Below are 16830 nucleotides of genomic sequence, written 5' to 3'. Positions count from 1 at the left end.
CTACCATCTCTTAAACTGATTCATAGGACCAAAGAGTCCCCTCTTGCTGGCTTCCAAGTCACAAGACTACAAGAGTGTTCAAAACCCTTTAAAAGCTTTGCTGCTAAACTCCTTTCCAAACTGGCCAAAATCATTGCAAGATACCTCAACATCATCTGATATATGATGGAGACCTCTCTTGATCTGAGGCTTATACTCTCCCCACATTGACCTAATTATGTTTCGTCTCGTGTTTATAAGGAGAGAGAGCTCTCCCCACTTTGGTTGCTTGTTGATGTTTCTGACTTAAAAATCGCTAACAACTTGTTTTTTGCTATATAGTTCTCGCTAATTATCAAGCATGATTGTGGTTAATATGATGTTTCACACAAACAACTCTTTCTCATCCCATATTTATATAGGGAGAGATCTCTCTCCCAGTCTAGCTGAAATATCTAATTAACTTCCAAACTACTAACAATATGTTATCTTCATTTTATGCGTTAATTGCTAATTATTAAACAAAAATTGTGAGTCACACACAACCATTTCTTATAATTGGATATGAGATTACGTAGTGAAAGTTGACACCATTACTTAATGTGCACTCTAGATGATGTATGTCATGTGATCCTAATCGGAAATTTTTTACTTTTTGATTTATGAGAAAACCTATATCTACTATTCGAATGTGCGTTTTTTGTGAAGTCGGTCTTATAACCTTGTCAAGTGTATTTTGTCTGCATGAGCAGCTCAGTTGGTCACTTCGATGAAGTTTGAGAAGAAAAATCAGCGATCGAATCTCAACTCGCGGCAGTGTGAGAGCAACCTCTCAAAGTAATGGTCTCCTTGTGCACAATAAACAAATGTCTAGTCTATGTGTTCAGTTGAGTTACTATGATTTACGTTTTCCTAATGTTATGTCGGGTCGGGATGTATGGACCCCAGATGATTCAACCTTTTGGAAAGAAAGTGTATTCTTATTTTGGGTTATATTCGGGTATATCCGACATGGCGACGCGTCAGCAACTCAACATGAAGATCACGTTTATCTCTAGGCAACTTGATCGGTGACGATGAAGTTTTTGTTCAGAAAAATTTGAAGGCTAAGATTGAAGATGCATTGGTGTTCGGCGCTGACCATGTAGAATCTCTTCTCATCTCTCACCCGAATCTGGAAATGGAGTGCCACGTCCTACGTGGCTTTACTTTCAGATCACTCCACGTCAACCGCCGTCTCAATTTCCCACCGGAAAATCCCCGCCGGCGAAAGTTCCCGAGCCACCTCAGCTTCTCCGTCCGCTGCGGTCAAACCCCGGCCGAGAACGGCGAAGCCGTTCGCGGCACGAAGAGGCGAGACGTGCTCGTCACCTCATTAATCGCGCTCGGAGCCAGCGTGCTCCGGACGGCAGTGGCGAGAGCCGACGATGATCCCCCGGAGATCCCCGCGACGGAGACGGAGACGGTTACGGAGGTTCTAGATCCGGCGCCTGCTCAAGCGGAGAAGGCGGAGGAGAAGAAAGAGGAGGTGATAAATTCTAGGGTTTACGACGCGACGGCGATCGGAGAGCCGCTGGCGGTGGGGAAGGACAAGAGTAGAGTGTGGGAAAAGCTTATGGGTGCTCGGATTGTGTACCTGGGAGAAGCCGAGCAAGTCCCTACGCGCGACGACAAGGAATTGGAGCTTGAGATTGTGAAGAGTTTGAGGAAGAGATGTGCTGAAGCAGAAAGGCCAATTTCTTTGGCTTTAGAAGCTTTTCCCTGTGATCTTCAAGAACAACTCAATCAATTCATGGCTAAAAGGTCCAAATTTTCATCCCAAACTTACCTTCTTAGCTCCAAAATCTGATTTCTGATGCTTAGAACTACTGTAAATTGGGCAATCCGGCCAACTTAGTAATATTGTTGTGTAAGATTACAAGTTTGACTCCAAGCTGGAGGACCTATTGATGTTGAATTGAGCTTGTGTGCCCTTAAGCTATTCGCAATCTAGATTAGATTACCTCTTTATGATCCTGGTTAGGGTCACAATGCAGGTTTACTCGTGCACACCTTGACTCCCGGTTAGAATAGCCTATTGACCTTGATTTGAGCTGGTCATTTGGGGACAACCTAGACTGGTCATCTTTGTCAATTAGGCCCACAATGCGGGTTTACCTGGTGGACATCTCGACTTCCACCAAGAGTAGCCTATTGACCTTGATTTGAGCCTGTTAGATATGGGCAACCTAAACTGGTTTATCTCCTTATATTCCTTTGCTGGATAGGGTCAAAAGGTGGGTTTATCCGGTGTACATACTTAGTGACAGTGAATTTCTCTCGTTTCCCAAAAAACAACTACTGAAAATTGAAACTTTTCTATTTCATGGCAGTATTGATGGAGAAACCTTAAAGTCTTTTGTAACACATTGGCCACCTCAACGATGGCAGGAGTATGAACCTCTGTTATCTTACTGCAACGACAATGGAGTGCGCCTAATTGCCTGTGGTTTACCCCTGGAGGTATTCAAATGACTAGTATGCATTTATGCAAGTATATTTGTCTGTGTGGTTATTCTTTTGCATCATACTTTGTTCTGGTGTATGTAAATGTTATTCTTTTTAACTTGTATATAAATGAAATTTGTGTTTGCATTCTCGTATTAGGTGTGTGGAGTTATATTTGTTTGATAAGCTTCTCTGACTAGGTGCAACGAACAGTGCAAGCATTAGGTATTCGAGGGCTTTCTAAATCTGATCGGGACAAGTATTCTCCTCCTGCTGGTTCAGGCTTCATCTCGGGCTTTACTCCAAGGTCTCACAGATCATCTATTGATGTGAATTCGCCACATACGTCTGCTCTGTTTGGACCAAGATCGTATCTTTCTGCACAGGCGAGAGTTGTTGAGGAGTACAATATGTCTCAGATTATATTACAAGCCATGGAAGATGATGGAAGCGCGGGTTTGCTTTTAGTTATCACAGGTGCAACCCATGTTACTTATGGATATAGGGGGACTGGGCTCCCCGCCAGAATTTCGAGGAAGGTGCAAAAGAAAAATCAAGTTGTCGTGTTACTGGATCCCGAAAGACAAGAAATAAGGAGAGAGGGAGAAGTGCCTGTTGCTGATTTTCTGTGGTACTCTGCAGCTCGACCTTGTAGTAGGAACTGTTATGACCGTGCTGAAATTGCTCGTGTGATGAATGCAGCGGGGAGGAGGAGAGACGCCTTACCCAAGGTACGTTTCTTTCGTTGATTTATTTGTATTGTAAGTAGTTTTGCTCTCATGGAAGCATATGTACATCGAACCCTCTCTCTTTGACCATATATATCGGCATATCGCATATCTGATTATGGAAAGCCAATGGCGTTTTATATTGGCCAGGACCTCCAACAAGGACTAGATCTCGGTCTGGTATCACCGGAAGTGCTGCAGAACTTTTTCGATCTAGAGCAATACCCTGTTATTTCAGACTTAACGAAGGGTTTTCAGGTATTTGGTGCCCGATTTTAGCATATTCTTCAGTAATCAATCAGTAACACCACTTCCATACTATTTCTCTTGTTCTAACGGGTGTGCAAACTTGGTAAAATCTCGCCTTTTGATGATGCAGGGTTTTAGAGAGCGATTGTTGGCAGATCCCAAATTTCTGAATCGATTAGCTATTGAAGAAGCTATATCGATAACAACTACACTCTTAGCACAGTATGAAAGGCGTAAAGGAAAATTCTTGGAAGAGCTTGACTATGTTATAACAGATACCGCCAGAGGAATTGTTGTAGATTTTTTTACGGTGTGGCTTCCCGCCCCCACAATTTCTTTCCTACCTGCAGCCAACGATGCTAACATGCCTGAAAGCATCGAAGCGTTAAAGGGTCTCCTCGGTTCCATCCCGGATAATGCGTTTCAAAAAAGCATTGCAGGGAAGGACTGGGGGTTGAGCCACAGAGTTGCATCAGTCATTGTTGGTGGTCTTAAACTCGCCAGTGTTGGATTCATTTCAAGTATCGGAGCGGTGACTTCTTCCAATGTCTTGTTTGGAATACGTAAGATAATAAACCCAACTCTTGCTAAGACGCAACAAAACAAAAGATCTCCCGTTCTGAAAACAGCACTCGTGTATGGAGGCTTTCTTGGAACATCAGCAAATCTTCGGTATCAGGTAATGTTACTTTGCCGTTATCTCTGCTTATGTTTTTGGATCCCGCCCAGGCTTATAGATACACAACTCGTACAAGTCATTTTTCAAAACTGAACTCGAACTTTAGAACATGAAAACGCGTCTCCTTGAAATCTAATCGCCTCTGATGACAAGCCCACCACAGAATTACTGATGAAACTGTTTTCTATACTGCAGATTATTGCAGGAATTATCGAGCACCGGATTTCTGACCAGTTCTCCGACCAGACATTCCTCGTAAATATGCTGTCTTTTGTTGCTCGTACGATCAACTCATACTGGGGCACCCAGGTTAGATACAGCATTGTCGTCCTCTTTAAGCTTCTTAAACATGCATGCACAATCACGATCGAGCTAGATTAACTTAAACTTTCCCAGATAGAAACCTCTCATTCACTCTCCTCTTCGCCTTATTAGAATTGATACTTACTTCACTTCTCATCCCGCGCAGCAATGGATAGATCTTGCGCGGTTTACAGGGCTGCAATCGCGGAAGACTGAACCCGACTCCCAGCTTACTCCAGATTCTGCAGATCGCGCTGCAGTTGGATGCAACCCCAACCCCACGGATGATACACATACAGATGAAAGTCATGAAACCAACAACCAATAGTTCCATTTTTTTTAGGTTTTCTAGAGCCATAATCTCTAGTTTTTTTTTTATTGTTTTGTTGTATAGTGTTTACCTGTGATGTGAAATTTATAGACTTGTAGTTGTCTCAGAATTTTGAAGTGTATACACACTTTAGATGCAATTGTAAATTCTTTAAAACAAAGGATTGGACAACCATGGCAAATAATTAGCGGCAATTTTACATCAATTTGACTTCATACAGAATTCATGTTTATAATGTACATACACATAACTATGGACTCTGATCCAATACACAAAATTTGACTTCATGATATATAGAATTCATATTCATAATGCACAGACATGTTCAAAATATACATACACATAAATACAGTATAATGAAAATGAATTAAACATTTAACATAATACATAGAATTCATATTCTAATACATAGAATTTATGTTCATAATAATGTATAGAATTCATATTCTATATATCGTGTTTATGTATATGTGAATTATGAACATGAATTATGTATATTATAAACATGACTTTTGTATATTATGTCAAATTTTGTGTATTGGATCAGAATCTACAGTGTACTGTGGACCATCGTACCTTGATCCATGATATAGCAATTGATAATTAGGTAGGTGGTGCCTAATATTTTATTGAAAGATGGGCCAATAATTGGGGGCCCAATTATTTTGAAGATGGGCCGCTACTCGGTAACCGACTAATGGATAAGAACGGTGACGTGTTGCCCACTGATTACGATAGGCGTCAAGACATGACTGGACAATAAAAGCTACAGTCACGTGCAAGTTACGTGGCGCATTCACTCCGACCGGATCAATAAATTCCGTACTCCCCTCCCTCATCCTCCATAGCTAAAACCTTCCTTTTTTCTCTCTCAACACACATTCTCCGATCCCGAAAATGGCGACCTCTACGCTCAATCCAAACGCTCCGATCTTCGTGCCGTCGGCGTATCGCGCGGTGGAGGACTTCTCCGACCAGTGGTGGGACCTCATCCGCTCCTCTCCCTGGTTCCGCGACTACTGGCTCCGCGAGTGCTACGCCGATGTGGATGACTTCGACTTCGATTTCGCCGGCTTCGACTTCGATTTCTCTGGCCTGGACTCCGATCCTTTCGGCGACGGAGCCGTCGTCGACTCCGGTAACACCGACCGTAAGTTCTCCCAGCTATTTCGATCGAGTTAGCGAGTTGACTCGCTTATTAGCTTCTAACTAACTGTGAGTGTGTTTTGGTGGATGTAGAGGAGGAGACTAAGACGGATCTGGTGACTCTAGGAGCCTTGAAGTGGCAGAAACCGCGAGTCGCGGCGGAGATTCCAAAGTACGGCCAGAAGGCGCCGAAGATCGTGAATGTGAAGGTGAGCCCCAGGCCGATTCAGCAGCCGCGGTAGAGCGGTTCGTTTGCTTGACTCACTGAGTTAGGTCATTACTGAGTACCGAGTCGGATAAACAAACTTTCTCTCAACTTGTCATAGTTTCATTTCAGCTTTGTTGTACAGTTGCTTGCTTGCCTAAAGCTAACGTAGTTCCCTGCCAGTCTTGTGTTTGGAAGTTGTATCGAGTCATGTAATCTTTGTAAGAAGTAGAATAAACAACCAAAAGAGTTTGATCATTCTCTACACATAAATTCTATTAGCTTATGGTTAATGATTGATGAATTTTATCTGCCCAAACTCATATTAAAATCAAATCGGTGAATATCCAACACTTTTATACCTTTATCTACATCTTCATAAGCTATCAAGTTTTATGGTAATTTGGCGTTATCTTCGAAAGATATTTCTTCAGCCATACCTATCTTGTATAGATATTTTTTTTTAAAAGTTCAACTACACTGTCAACTCAAAGAAAAAAAAAGGGCAAGTGTAATCTATACCCTATATTAAGTGTTTAATTTTTGTTGGATAAAGAAAAGAAAAAAGACCAAAGAAATATGGTTTACCTAACACGTATTTACGGAGTAAGAAAATATAATAAAAAACAAGAATTTAAGTAGTATTACTCTAATATAAATTAGTCAATAAGCTTATCGAAATTTACGATAATGGACTTGTTTGATAATTGATGGAAATTTAAATGGTGGTTTGGAGCAGTAGATTTGCACCAAACCGCCATAATCTGAAACGCTGCAATTTGTAGAGTTTCAAATTGGCGTTTTATGAACTTTTACCCAAAATGCCTTTATATCAATAAAAAATAGAAAGAATTTTGTTTTGTTTCACTTAATAATGAGCTTTAGACTTCTCTTCTCCTGCAAGTGGCAATCGGATGGGCAGGGATAATTAAGAGAGCGTTGAGCTTGGCAAACGGATGGGCAGGGGTCATTAAGAGGGCGTTGAGCTCAGGGGTCATTAAGAGGGCGTTGAGCTCTCTTTTTAATGAGGGAGCTCAACGCCTTTTTTAGTTACTTTCTCGATGTGGATCCCACATTAATTTTTAAAATTTTATTATTATTGTTATTACTACTATTATTATTATTAAGTGTCATTATTACATACGATATCTTTTTGTATTTCAAGAGTTATGGCTTGATTGTCCTTATTATTTAGATTCTTAACAAGTCATATGAGAGTTATTGAAATGCTTTTTAAGTTAAAGAATCTTAAAATAGGGAATTGGGGAGTAGAAAATAATGCCACGAAAGTGGTTTCAATATTAGAAAGAAAATAAGATGTGAATTTCCTATTATAGTCCTGTAAACCTATAATAATATATAGTTTTTGAATTTTTCTATCAAGTTGAGATAAAAACATAACGTTAGGGACTAAACGTGTCACTTCATTCATGAATGAGGGATAAAAAATGAATAGAGTTATTACTTAGGTCATTTAAATAAAAAAAATTTGAATGTATGAATATGGATGAATAAGAACATGACATTTGTCCCCTCGTGTTATTGGTTCTTCCTTTGCTCTACCAGCTCCAATCCAAAAGGCAAAAGATTCCTCACTAAAATTCTTCAAAAAAACAATAAAAAATTTAGTCGCAGGAATTCAGCAATTATTACTGCCCACTTTCTCAGTCAGCTTTAATTTAAGAATTTCAATCCAGGAACTACTGTAACAGGAATCCAGCAATGGGTAACGCTTTAACATTCTTGTACGGCCGGTGTTGCAGTGCGCCGCCGGAATCCGGTGGTTCTCTTGGCCACCACGGCGTCACGCCGGCCACCGTCGGCGTCTCCGCCCTCGCTCAAGATCTCTACAACTTCGAGATCACCTCCCAGGTAAAAGCCTTCCATTTTAGTCACCAGTTGTACTATGATCTCTCACTTCCTATGATTTCATGGACCCAAGGTTGTTTTTCAGGATTATAGTTGATTTTTCTCATTAAATTTTCCAACTTTTTTTTGTTGCTCTTATGTATGTTTTCACCTTTCCAAGGTTCCTCAAGAGTTAAAGCAGCATGTGGTATCATCCAGGAAGGCTCAATCCAACTGGTAATTAACCTGCAACACTATTACTCTTTTAAGAAATTTTAGTCCCCAACCATAGATTGTTGACTTGGTAACTACAAAGTTACAGGGTCTCGAAGTTTGATTTTGAGCGGGAGCGGCCTATTGTCCTTCTTTGTTTGAGTCCGTCAGCTATGAATAGCTTAGACTGGTTTAGCGGCTAAGGTAAAAAGGCAGGGTTTATACACTCTCCTATAGTGACTGCGAGTTAAGAAGAAGAAGAAGAAATTTTAGTTCAAGATTTCATTAGGTTTAGACTTTCTTAATTATATTTGTTGATGGGAAAATGCTAGTTTGTTGAATTGTTGCTTCAAATTTCCAAATCACAGAGCTTCATGATAAATTGCCAAATATGTAGAATTTTGACAAATATAAATAGTCATACCATATGCCTGCTGCAATTTTTTTTGCAGCAATTAGCATGGTTCTTGTAGATAATAGACAATGCATATGAAAAACTATAGGAATTGGAGGTTCAACTTTTGTATGTGTAAGTCATGTTGAAAGAGATCTACGGCAAACGTTCCCCGAGCAAGGATCGAACACTATGGGAGTAGGGGCCAACCCCAATCAAGTTGGTCAGGCTATTGCTTGGTAACCAGTTACAAGTTCAACTCCCAGTGGGAATGACTTATTAGCTGGTCAGGTATGAGTGACTTAGGCTAGTTTACGTTCTTGTGATCCTTTGCCAGCTAGAGTCACGAGGCGGGGTATATCTAGGATTGTGTGCATAATCCGGATTAGTACTGCAATGGCGAGGATAACAGATGTTGTATGAAAAACTATAGGCAAAAGGAGGTGGAAACCATACATATAAATGACTTTAAAACATGGTATCTAATGTCCTGGGATCTTGTTTGAGATTCTAGTATGATTTCACATCAAATGTTCAGAAGGGAATTGAACAAATATGATTATGTACTATCTGCATTTATGATGGTTTGGTTTATATATGGACTTGTGCCCTTACCTGTATGTTCTTTTGATGATAATGAAGGTATAGGAAACTCTCAGATGCATGGAGAGAAGCGAGGCCTCCTCCGAAAACTCCAGAAGAGGCTGCAAGGCTCGTCATTCAGACTCTGAAGAATCATCAGACAGCAGATGTGGAGGTAGTGATCCGAATTCATCATTCTTTCTTCGTTTTAGTATGTACTTATTCGTGAACCCTAACTGTGGCCGCCTCGTTTCAGGGATTACTGGCTTTCTATGGCCTCCCGCTTCCTGCTGCTCTAGTTCAACTGACATACGAGGGGCCTCCATTGTGCCCCGAAGGGCTGCAATTTGAACTGCTTACCTTGCCAGTAAGTTTTCGAGGTGATGTGTTTTGTTTTGATCAAATGTTGAGACTTAAGAGCGGTTTTTGGTGTTACTATTAGGTGGATCCAAAAGCAGTAGCGGATGGGGATACAATAACTGTGTATGTAGGCACCACAGATCCCCGGGAGGCGTCCTGTGTTCCGAGTGATGTTCAAGTTGCAGCTGTCGAGAGATCTGAGGCTCGTTCGCATAGGAATTATGCTCGAGCAGATCAGCTGCACCAGCACATTATTGATTCAGGATATCGGTCTTTCTCCTGACAAAAAAACCTTTGCTTTATTGATTCACGAAACGATATTAATCTGTCACATAACTTTCCTCGAAAAAACTTTGATGTTTCTGCAGATTGCTTATATGCGTATTGCTGTTTTTTGCAGTGTGATTCGGGTGAATGGCGAGGAAGTTCTTGCTAGGAAATACAGGATTCGATTAAGGTACGATAAGAAACTTCGTTTTTATGGTGAGGTCAGAGTGGTAGGACTAATACAGGGATGAGTAACAGAGGAATAGATGCACCAGAAGGTCAGATGCCATATGGCCAAGAAGCCAAGGAAGAGCTAGTTAAGATTGTTCAAGGAAAGTGCCTAAGATTGCTGGTTTTCGACGAGGATCGTTATGGCCGCGCTGTAGCAGATGTATATTGCAACGGCATATTCGTACAGGTAATTGAAGGATGCGTTTTGTCTTAGTTATATGTCTAAACTGGTAGTTGGACCACACATTTAAACTGCAATATCAATGATTATGCACATTGTTGTGTGTAGGAAGTTATGCTCAAGAAAGGTCTAGCATGGCATTACACAGCCTATGATAAACGCCCGGAGCTAGCAAAGGTAAAATTGCTCTTTCTTTATCGGGATGAGAACTCTGATTGTTAGACTCTTAGTTGAGACGGGAAAATCTTTTAATTCGATATCAGAACTAAATGTTGGTTTCTCTTGTGGTTTAGTGGGAGACACATGCTAGGGCAAAAGGAATTGGGTTATGGGCGTCTAAGAATCCCGAGATGCCATGGGAATGGAGAAGAGAGAGGCGCGAAAATAATCGGCATTAGAGGAGCGGTTGGCCTTGTACGAGACTGTATTATATAAGACGAATAATATTTGTTGACAAAATGTAATATTTGAGGTCGCCTTTCATAGAAAAGTATTATATTTTTACTAAAAACTATTATGCGTTTCAGTGAGAACAATTTCATGCAAATTTGTGTTAGAAGGATCTAACATCTGTATATGACCACTTGTTTTAGATGATCTTACAAGCCAGACATGTTGTATAGTATTTTCTTCAGTTGATTTCTTCTGCCATAGACAATGCGACGAACCTGAGGAATATTGGTTCTATTATATTTCTGAAGTTTTTTTTTTTTTTTTTTTTTTTTTTTCTTTGTTATTGTTAAAATGGGCCATTGGGCCAGATAAGAAATTTTCCTATTCTCTAAGCCCATACTTGCAATTGTCTTGTGCCTTCAGCCCATCCTCAAGTTTGCCAATAGTTATTGTGTGGACTACAACTGTGGACTAGGGTCCAAAAATAAAGTTGTTTCGTGTATTTTTTCATGCGATCCACTGCAATACACATTTTTAGAATTCATAATATATATTATTCTAATGCATAAAGTCATTATCTTACCATAGAAGTTTCATTATTCTAACACATAAAGTACATTATTCTAACTCATAAAATTCAACGATGTCGTTTTAGATCACGGTCCACATAGCTGTGTGGAGCGATGCCAAGTTTGTGATTTTGTCTTCTGAGTTTCATATTTAAATGTATTATTTAAAGAAAAGTAACCTATGTATTTTGATTTAGTATATTTGGAAAATTAGGAAGAAATCCCATCAAGGAGGGGAGGGTGGGGGCATAATGAGGATAATAATTAAAACAAGGATTGAGATGTTAAGTCATCTGATAGTGTCCTCTATGGACCAGGAAGTCTGCATGTAAAGACAAATAGTGATACACCAAAAAATGAATTGCGGTAATGATTCTCGTACTTAAAAATCACACATTTAATTTTTTTTCAAAATTGTTTCAATTAAACTTATTACATAATTAAAGTCTTCCTAATATGATTTACTTTTTATTTTATTTTATGTGATTTACAAGTTACGAGTTTCTTCCCTTGACACTGAAAAAAGAAAGATGAATAGTAATATATCTCATATTGTTTTGACTTTTGATGATCAATTATTACTAGGCTACCTTTCACTTTTCATCATTTTATTTGGACCATCTTTTTAAAAAACTTGTCCTCATCACTGCCTCCATAATGGTCCCTTGTTTTAAAAACAACATATGGTTTAATTTGGTGAATAGAACTCAATTCCATTTCTTGCTATACAAATATAATGTATATATGTTTAATTTTATGAAAATGTATTGCAATCTAGTAGAATTTGGCATGAAATTCTAGATATTAGCTAGTTTAGACTAACTGATCCACAATAGTATTTAATTTTTTGTGATTTATGATGTGCCACTAGGAGAGAGAGGAGGGAGAGAAAATAAGTCAAAGAAAAAAATAGATTCTAACGCCCAAAAAAAAAAAACATTGCAGGCTGACGCGCCCGCAGGCACGTGCACTATATGTGCTCGGCTAGGCGTCTGCATCTTCAGCATGCGGAGAAAGACAAATTTCTTTGTTTCCATTTCAACAACAGTGGCCCTACAAAAGTGTTGAATTTGCAGGAGAAAAAAAAAACCTATCTCTCATCAGTTTTCAAACTCTTTGATTTTTAGATCTTAAAAAACCCTAAAATAGCCACAAATGTGGTTGCCCTAAGTCTCTAAGACTAATTAAGTAATTATTATAAAATATAATAGAGGTCACCTGAGAGTCTGGAGCGTAAATTTGTATATCCAGCTTGATCTTTCGGTCTAACAATTTAATATTATTCTTTTCAGATTAGGACACCAACTTATTAGTTATTGTACTCGTTACGTAAAATACTCCCTATTATTCAATTTATGGTGATACTAATTCAATAAAACTATAAAAGTGTAACGAATTATCATATGGTGTCCTCCCTTTGCTTGCAGCTGATATATGTTGTAGGTATGTGTTGATAGGTTCCTATAATCTATATATGTTGTCAACTATTTAATCAGATCAGATAATCTTTGATTAACAAGTTAGCTAACTAGTTACTAGTACATGACAACTATATATTGCAAATTTTACCCCTAAATTAAGGCTAGGATTTTCCTTAACCCTTCTTTATGCAAATTATTGAAGGGAACCAAAATAAAATAAATATATAATATAATCAACTTAATCAATCGGTCTTACTCATATAATCCATTTTTCAATATGATAAATTGCAGCCTCATCACTGGAATTCACTCTCATGAACCGCAAATTATATTGTGGACCATGGTCTACAATGCATTGTGGACCATGGTCATGACTGATACTGCAGTTGTGTTGAAAAGATACTGCAGTTGTGTTGAAAGGAAACTGCAGTTATGCGGAACAGAGACCGTTCATCCGCAGTATCCGTTCAACACAACTGCAATATCCGTTCAACACAACTGCAGTATCATTTCAACACAACTGCAGTATCCGTTCAACACAACTGCAGTTTCAGACGGATGAAACAGCCTCTGTTTCGTGCAACTGCAGTATCTGTTCAACACAACTGCAGTATCAGACATGACCCATGGTCCACAGTATAACGACTGCTCATGAACCTTTTAATAATCTGCTAATTGGATTTGACATATATGGTTGAATTGCCAACTTACCCTTTAATAAAAAAATCTTATTTGATATGACATGCGTTCTGTGATTAATTAGTGAACCATCAAATCACAAGACTGTTAATTAAACAATTATATTCATAAATCGTAATGCACTATATTTTAGATAATATCCGAATAACTAGATAGTAAAGAAGCATAAAGCAGTAATAACTAGTTTAAGTCTTCATAACTGATTGATTGAAACTAAGAAAATTAATAAACAACTCCTACACAAAGTTGAACTAATTAATTACTCCGTATTAATCTTGCCGAACTTCATTCCTAATTTTTTGTACCACTCAATAATTATTCGGTCCCACCACACAACAATACTATTAATTGATTGGAGAATACTATATGAATTACTTATTAATTGTTTGATTCTACCATGACCATTATTTAATGTTAATCACATATTCATATGCTAATTGTTTGATAAATCCAGCCTTGTAACCATAGATCTCAATAGACCACAATAAAGAAGATCAATTTATGTTGCCGTCATAGTTGATTAATTCGGTCAAATAAAAAAGGTGAAGATCAGAAATCATTCTCACACAAAATCAAACTTGTAATCTTATAATTAATTATATATCAAGTCAATAGCATGATCAACTTGACTGGTTTTCCTAATGATTATATATTCACTAATGGTTTGGTCCCTTCACTAAATAGGGATTAGCTAGCTAGGGTTTGAAGTAAACCTACCCGAGTAAGAGTGAGAACCAGTTGTTGCAGCACCAGATGGAACACGGTTTAATTAATTAGTTTCCGGCATTAATGGGGTCGCTTTCCGTGCCAGATAGCAGAAAATTGTGTTCATCATCTCTTTGCACTTTTGGATTTTAGTTCTCTTATACACTGCCTGCCTGCGTATATGCTTAGCTAGCTTACAGCATATCAGACTGCAACAGCGACCCATTCCGACTACCGTGTGAGACATTGACGTGGGCTCCCATGGTTTTTTGTCGTGTTATCCTTTTGCATATACGACACTTCCTTAATGCCCACAATTCCTAGTAGCATGACAAACATATTTGATATTGCCACTAAGCCGCGTGGCCGGATCGAGGTAGAGAATCTAGGTTTATTTTCCAAGTGAATTTGGTCGGATTGAGTGATTGACCGTCCCGACCTAAATTGGTCTGGAGGTAGATTCTTCTAGGTCGGGTAAAGATTACCGCTAGTTAAGCATTTGTTCGGTTTTCACACTCTGTTTAGATAGAGCAGTCTTAAGATTTTGATCATGGTCGGTAATATAATAGATTCTCATGGTGACTTGACTTGATACCGAGCTGATATGCGGCTGTAGTAGATATACTTGGGAAATATTTTCTATTAGTTTCGTTTCAGTTTATTAATAAAAATCAATGGATTCTATATTGTTTAAATCAAATGGTTTCAATTGGATTCAATTAAAATCGAATCGAACAAAAAATTGATCTATATATATTTTGAATGACAGAGACCGAACACAAGTGATGGAAGATGTCAGTTTGATTTGGACTTATTTTTGGTTTAGAAATTTAATTATTGAGTTGCTATTTATATTTTGAATTTTAAATTATTAATGAAAATAAATAGATAATTATGTACCTAAGAAAACTGTGAATGTTAAAGTTCTCAGACCAAATTGAAATTCAATTTGAAACTAAACTATTTCACCGAAATGGTTTCATTTTTTCACAAATTCAACTAAAAATCAAAATGTCCAACCCTATTATTTACCCAGTATAAGTGTGGTGGTCCAAGTATAAATCAACAGGTAGTAGAAAAACGAATTAAACCTTGTAATGAAGTTAGAGAGTGTTAAGGTGAGATTACAAATGGCCGGAACTAATCTAAATTACAAATGTATTTATTCGCTGAAGTTAAGTGTAATGTCAAGATTTTTTTTAAAAAATTTCTTAAATTTTCATTGAAAGGAACAAATCTGATTAGGAAATATATTATTGAGAGTGATAATAATTTTATTTTATATATTTTATTCTCAATTTAAAGTCATATCTTTACGTATTATCTTTCATCCTTTATTACCTATCACCTTTGGCAGGAAGTGTGAGTCCAAATCAATTGTTTTCATACTTTGGGTTAAACAAAAAATATCGAATAAAATATCTAGAAATAACACCAAGAGCGTAGCTTGGGATTTTTATTTTTTAATTTTTACTATGAAAATAAATTTTTATTTTCAATCTTTCTTTTTCTTCTGGTCGTTTCACTATTCCAAATCAGTTTTTTTTTTTTAATTACTTGTGTATTAACCAAGTAATATAAGTCGCAGGGTGGCATGCATGCGGCTTCAATTCTCAACTTTGATAAGCCATACATAATATATCATCCATTAAGGAAAAAGAATCTAGGCAAAAGAATAAGAGAATGTCCATTTATTTAGAATATTCTCCCATCATTAAATTTATTTTTTGGAATACAATTCGTTTTAAATATATTCTATATATGCCAATGTATATAAGGGTTAGCTTCAATAAGGATGGCAACTAGTCAAGTATCTATCTGTTAAATCCTTAATTAGAACTTGAATGGCTTTAGAATAACCCACACTAAACCCGGTTTTCATCCACCCTAATATGTCTAATTAGGGTTTGGGAGCGTTGGTAAGATTTCGACTCTGTATCGTACGGTTATTAGTAAAACTTATTAAGTTAATTGACCACTTAAGCTGTGTCTCGAGAGCTATATATCTTGTTATTGTTACTATTTGTAATTTTTCGATATATTTGATTTTTTCACACCACTAAACATGAGTATATATACATAATGTAACATGTAATTATAATTTATTGGCCGGTAATAAATAGTGTTTTCCATGATATGATATTTGTCAATGTGCATAAGTTGGAGCCACATCAGATCAGTGGACGTGACTCAGATCAGATGAGTTGTTAATTAATCGTTTACTTTTCTGTAATAAATGGGATTTAACAGTAATGGCAGCATTGTGGCATTGAATTCTCCAGTTGAAAGTAACAGTTGTTTGTTGGAGACTTTATGTTGAATAAGTGCTTGTGGAATTCCCATCACACCCCATTTAAAATATATCTTACTTTATCTCGATCACAACTCGATTGGTCAATCAATTAAAAATTTTATTTTATTAACATTCACAGGGATAGTAAAAATTTTGTTGTATTAACATTCACAGGAATGATGATTGCTTTGAATTCTCATGTGCAAACCAAACACATCTTAAATATTGATTAATCGATTACTTAAACTACTCTACTATGCGTATTTGTCATAAAATCTTATCAAAATAATGGAGTTAGAAAATTAAAAGGATATAAACCTAATCAAGATATAATCTCTTTTAGAATCTCCATCGCTTTCATCTATGTTTTCAAGTCCTACATTGTCCACAAATGTCTAATACATTTGCGTGCTGCTTATGTGCATGTTTGGATTTTCTTCTACCTTAACGATAAAACTTATGGCCAGTTCAATCTATGCACCCAACATATCAAACGAATTGGAAATGTTTTCGTTAGGTATGAGTATTAGACGTGGCAAACTTTTATACTTAAATTGAGTGAGTTGA

The 16830-nt window shown here is 37.6% G+C and overlaps 3 protein-coding genes across 3 annotated transcripts; all 3 read left to right on the top strand.

Annotated features, from left to right (window-relative positions):
• Positions 1 to 1027: 1027 nt before the first annotated feature.
• LOC116013354 (protein RETICULATA-RELATED 5, chloroplastic-like) lies at positions 1028 to 4975 on the top strand. Its single transcript, XM_031253043.1, has 7 exons — positions 1028 to 1782; positions 2352 to 2481; positions 2667 to 3197; positions 3345 to 3452; positions 3574 to 4122; positions 4318 to 4431; positions 4592 to 4975. Exons 1-7 carry the CDS (start codon positions 1160 to 1162, stop codon positions 4751 to 4753), a joined length of 2217 nt encoding a protein of 738 aa, XP_031108903.1. The 5' UTR covers positions 1028 to 1159; the 3' UTR covers positions 4754 to 4975.
• Positions 4976 to 5587: 612 nt separating this feature from the next.
• Positions 5588 to 6380, top strand: LOC116011940 (protein EARLY RESPONSIVE TO DEHYDRATION 15-like). The gene is made up of 2 exons (XM_031251375.1): positions 5588 to 5906; positions 5996 to 6380. The coding sequence occupies exons 1-2, from the start codon at positions 5654 to 5656 to the stop codon at positions 6142 to 6144; spliced, it is 402 nt and encodes a 133-aa protein (XP_031107235.1). The 5' UTR covers positions 5588 to 5653; the 3' UTR covers positions 6145 to 6380.
• A 1266-nt stretch (positions 6381 to 7646) lies between these two features.
• LOC116011711 (staphylococcal-like nuclease CAN2) lies at positions 7647 to 10873 on the top strand. Its single transcript, XM_031251108.1, has 9 exons — positions 7647 to 7979; positions 8137 to 8192; positions 9205 to 9319; positions 9401 to 9511; positions 9587 to 9774; positions 9905 to 9961; positions 10030 to 10189; positions 10292 to 10360; positions 10477 to 10873. The coding sequence occupies exons 1-9, from the start codon at positions 7830 to 7832 to the stop codon at positions 10579 to 10581; spliced, it is 1011 nt and encodes a 336-aa protein (XP_031106968.1). The 5' UTR covers positions 7647 to 7829; the 3' UTR covers positions 10582 to 10873.
• The last annotated feature ends 5957 nt before the right edge of the window (positions 10874 to 16830 follow it).

Source organism: Ipomoea triloba, chromosome 3, assembly GCF_003576645.1.
Source record: "Ipomoea triloba cultivar NCNSP0323 chromosome 3, ASM357664v1".
Lineage (NCBI taxonomy): Eukaryota > Viridiplantae > Streptophyta > Magnoliopsida > Solanales > Convolvulaceae > Ipomoea > Ipomoea triloba.
The sequence above is the reverse complement of the archived record's forward strand: the minus strand, read 5'-3'. Positions and strand labels throughout refer to the sequence as shown.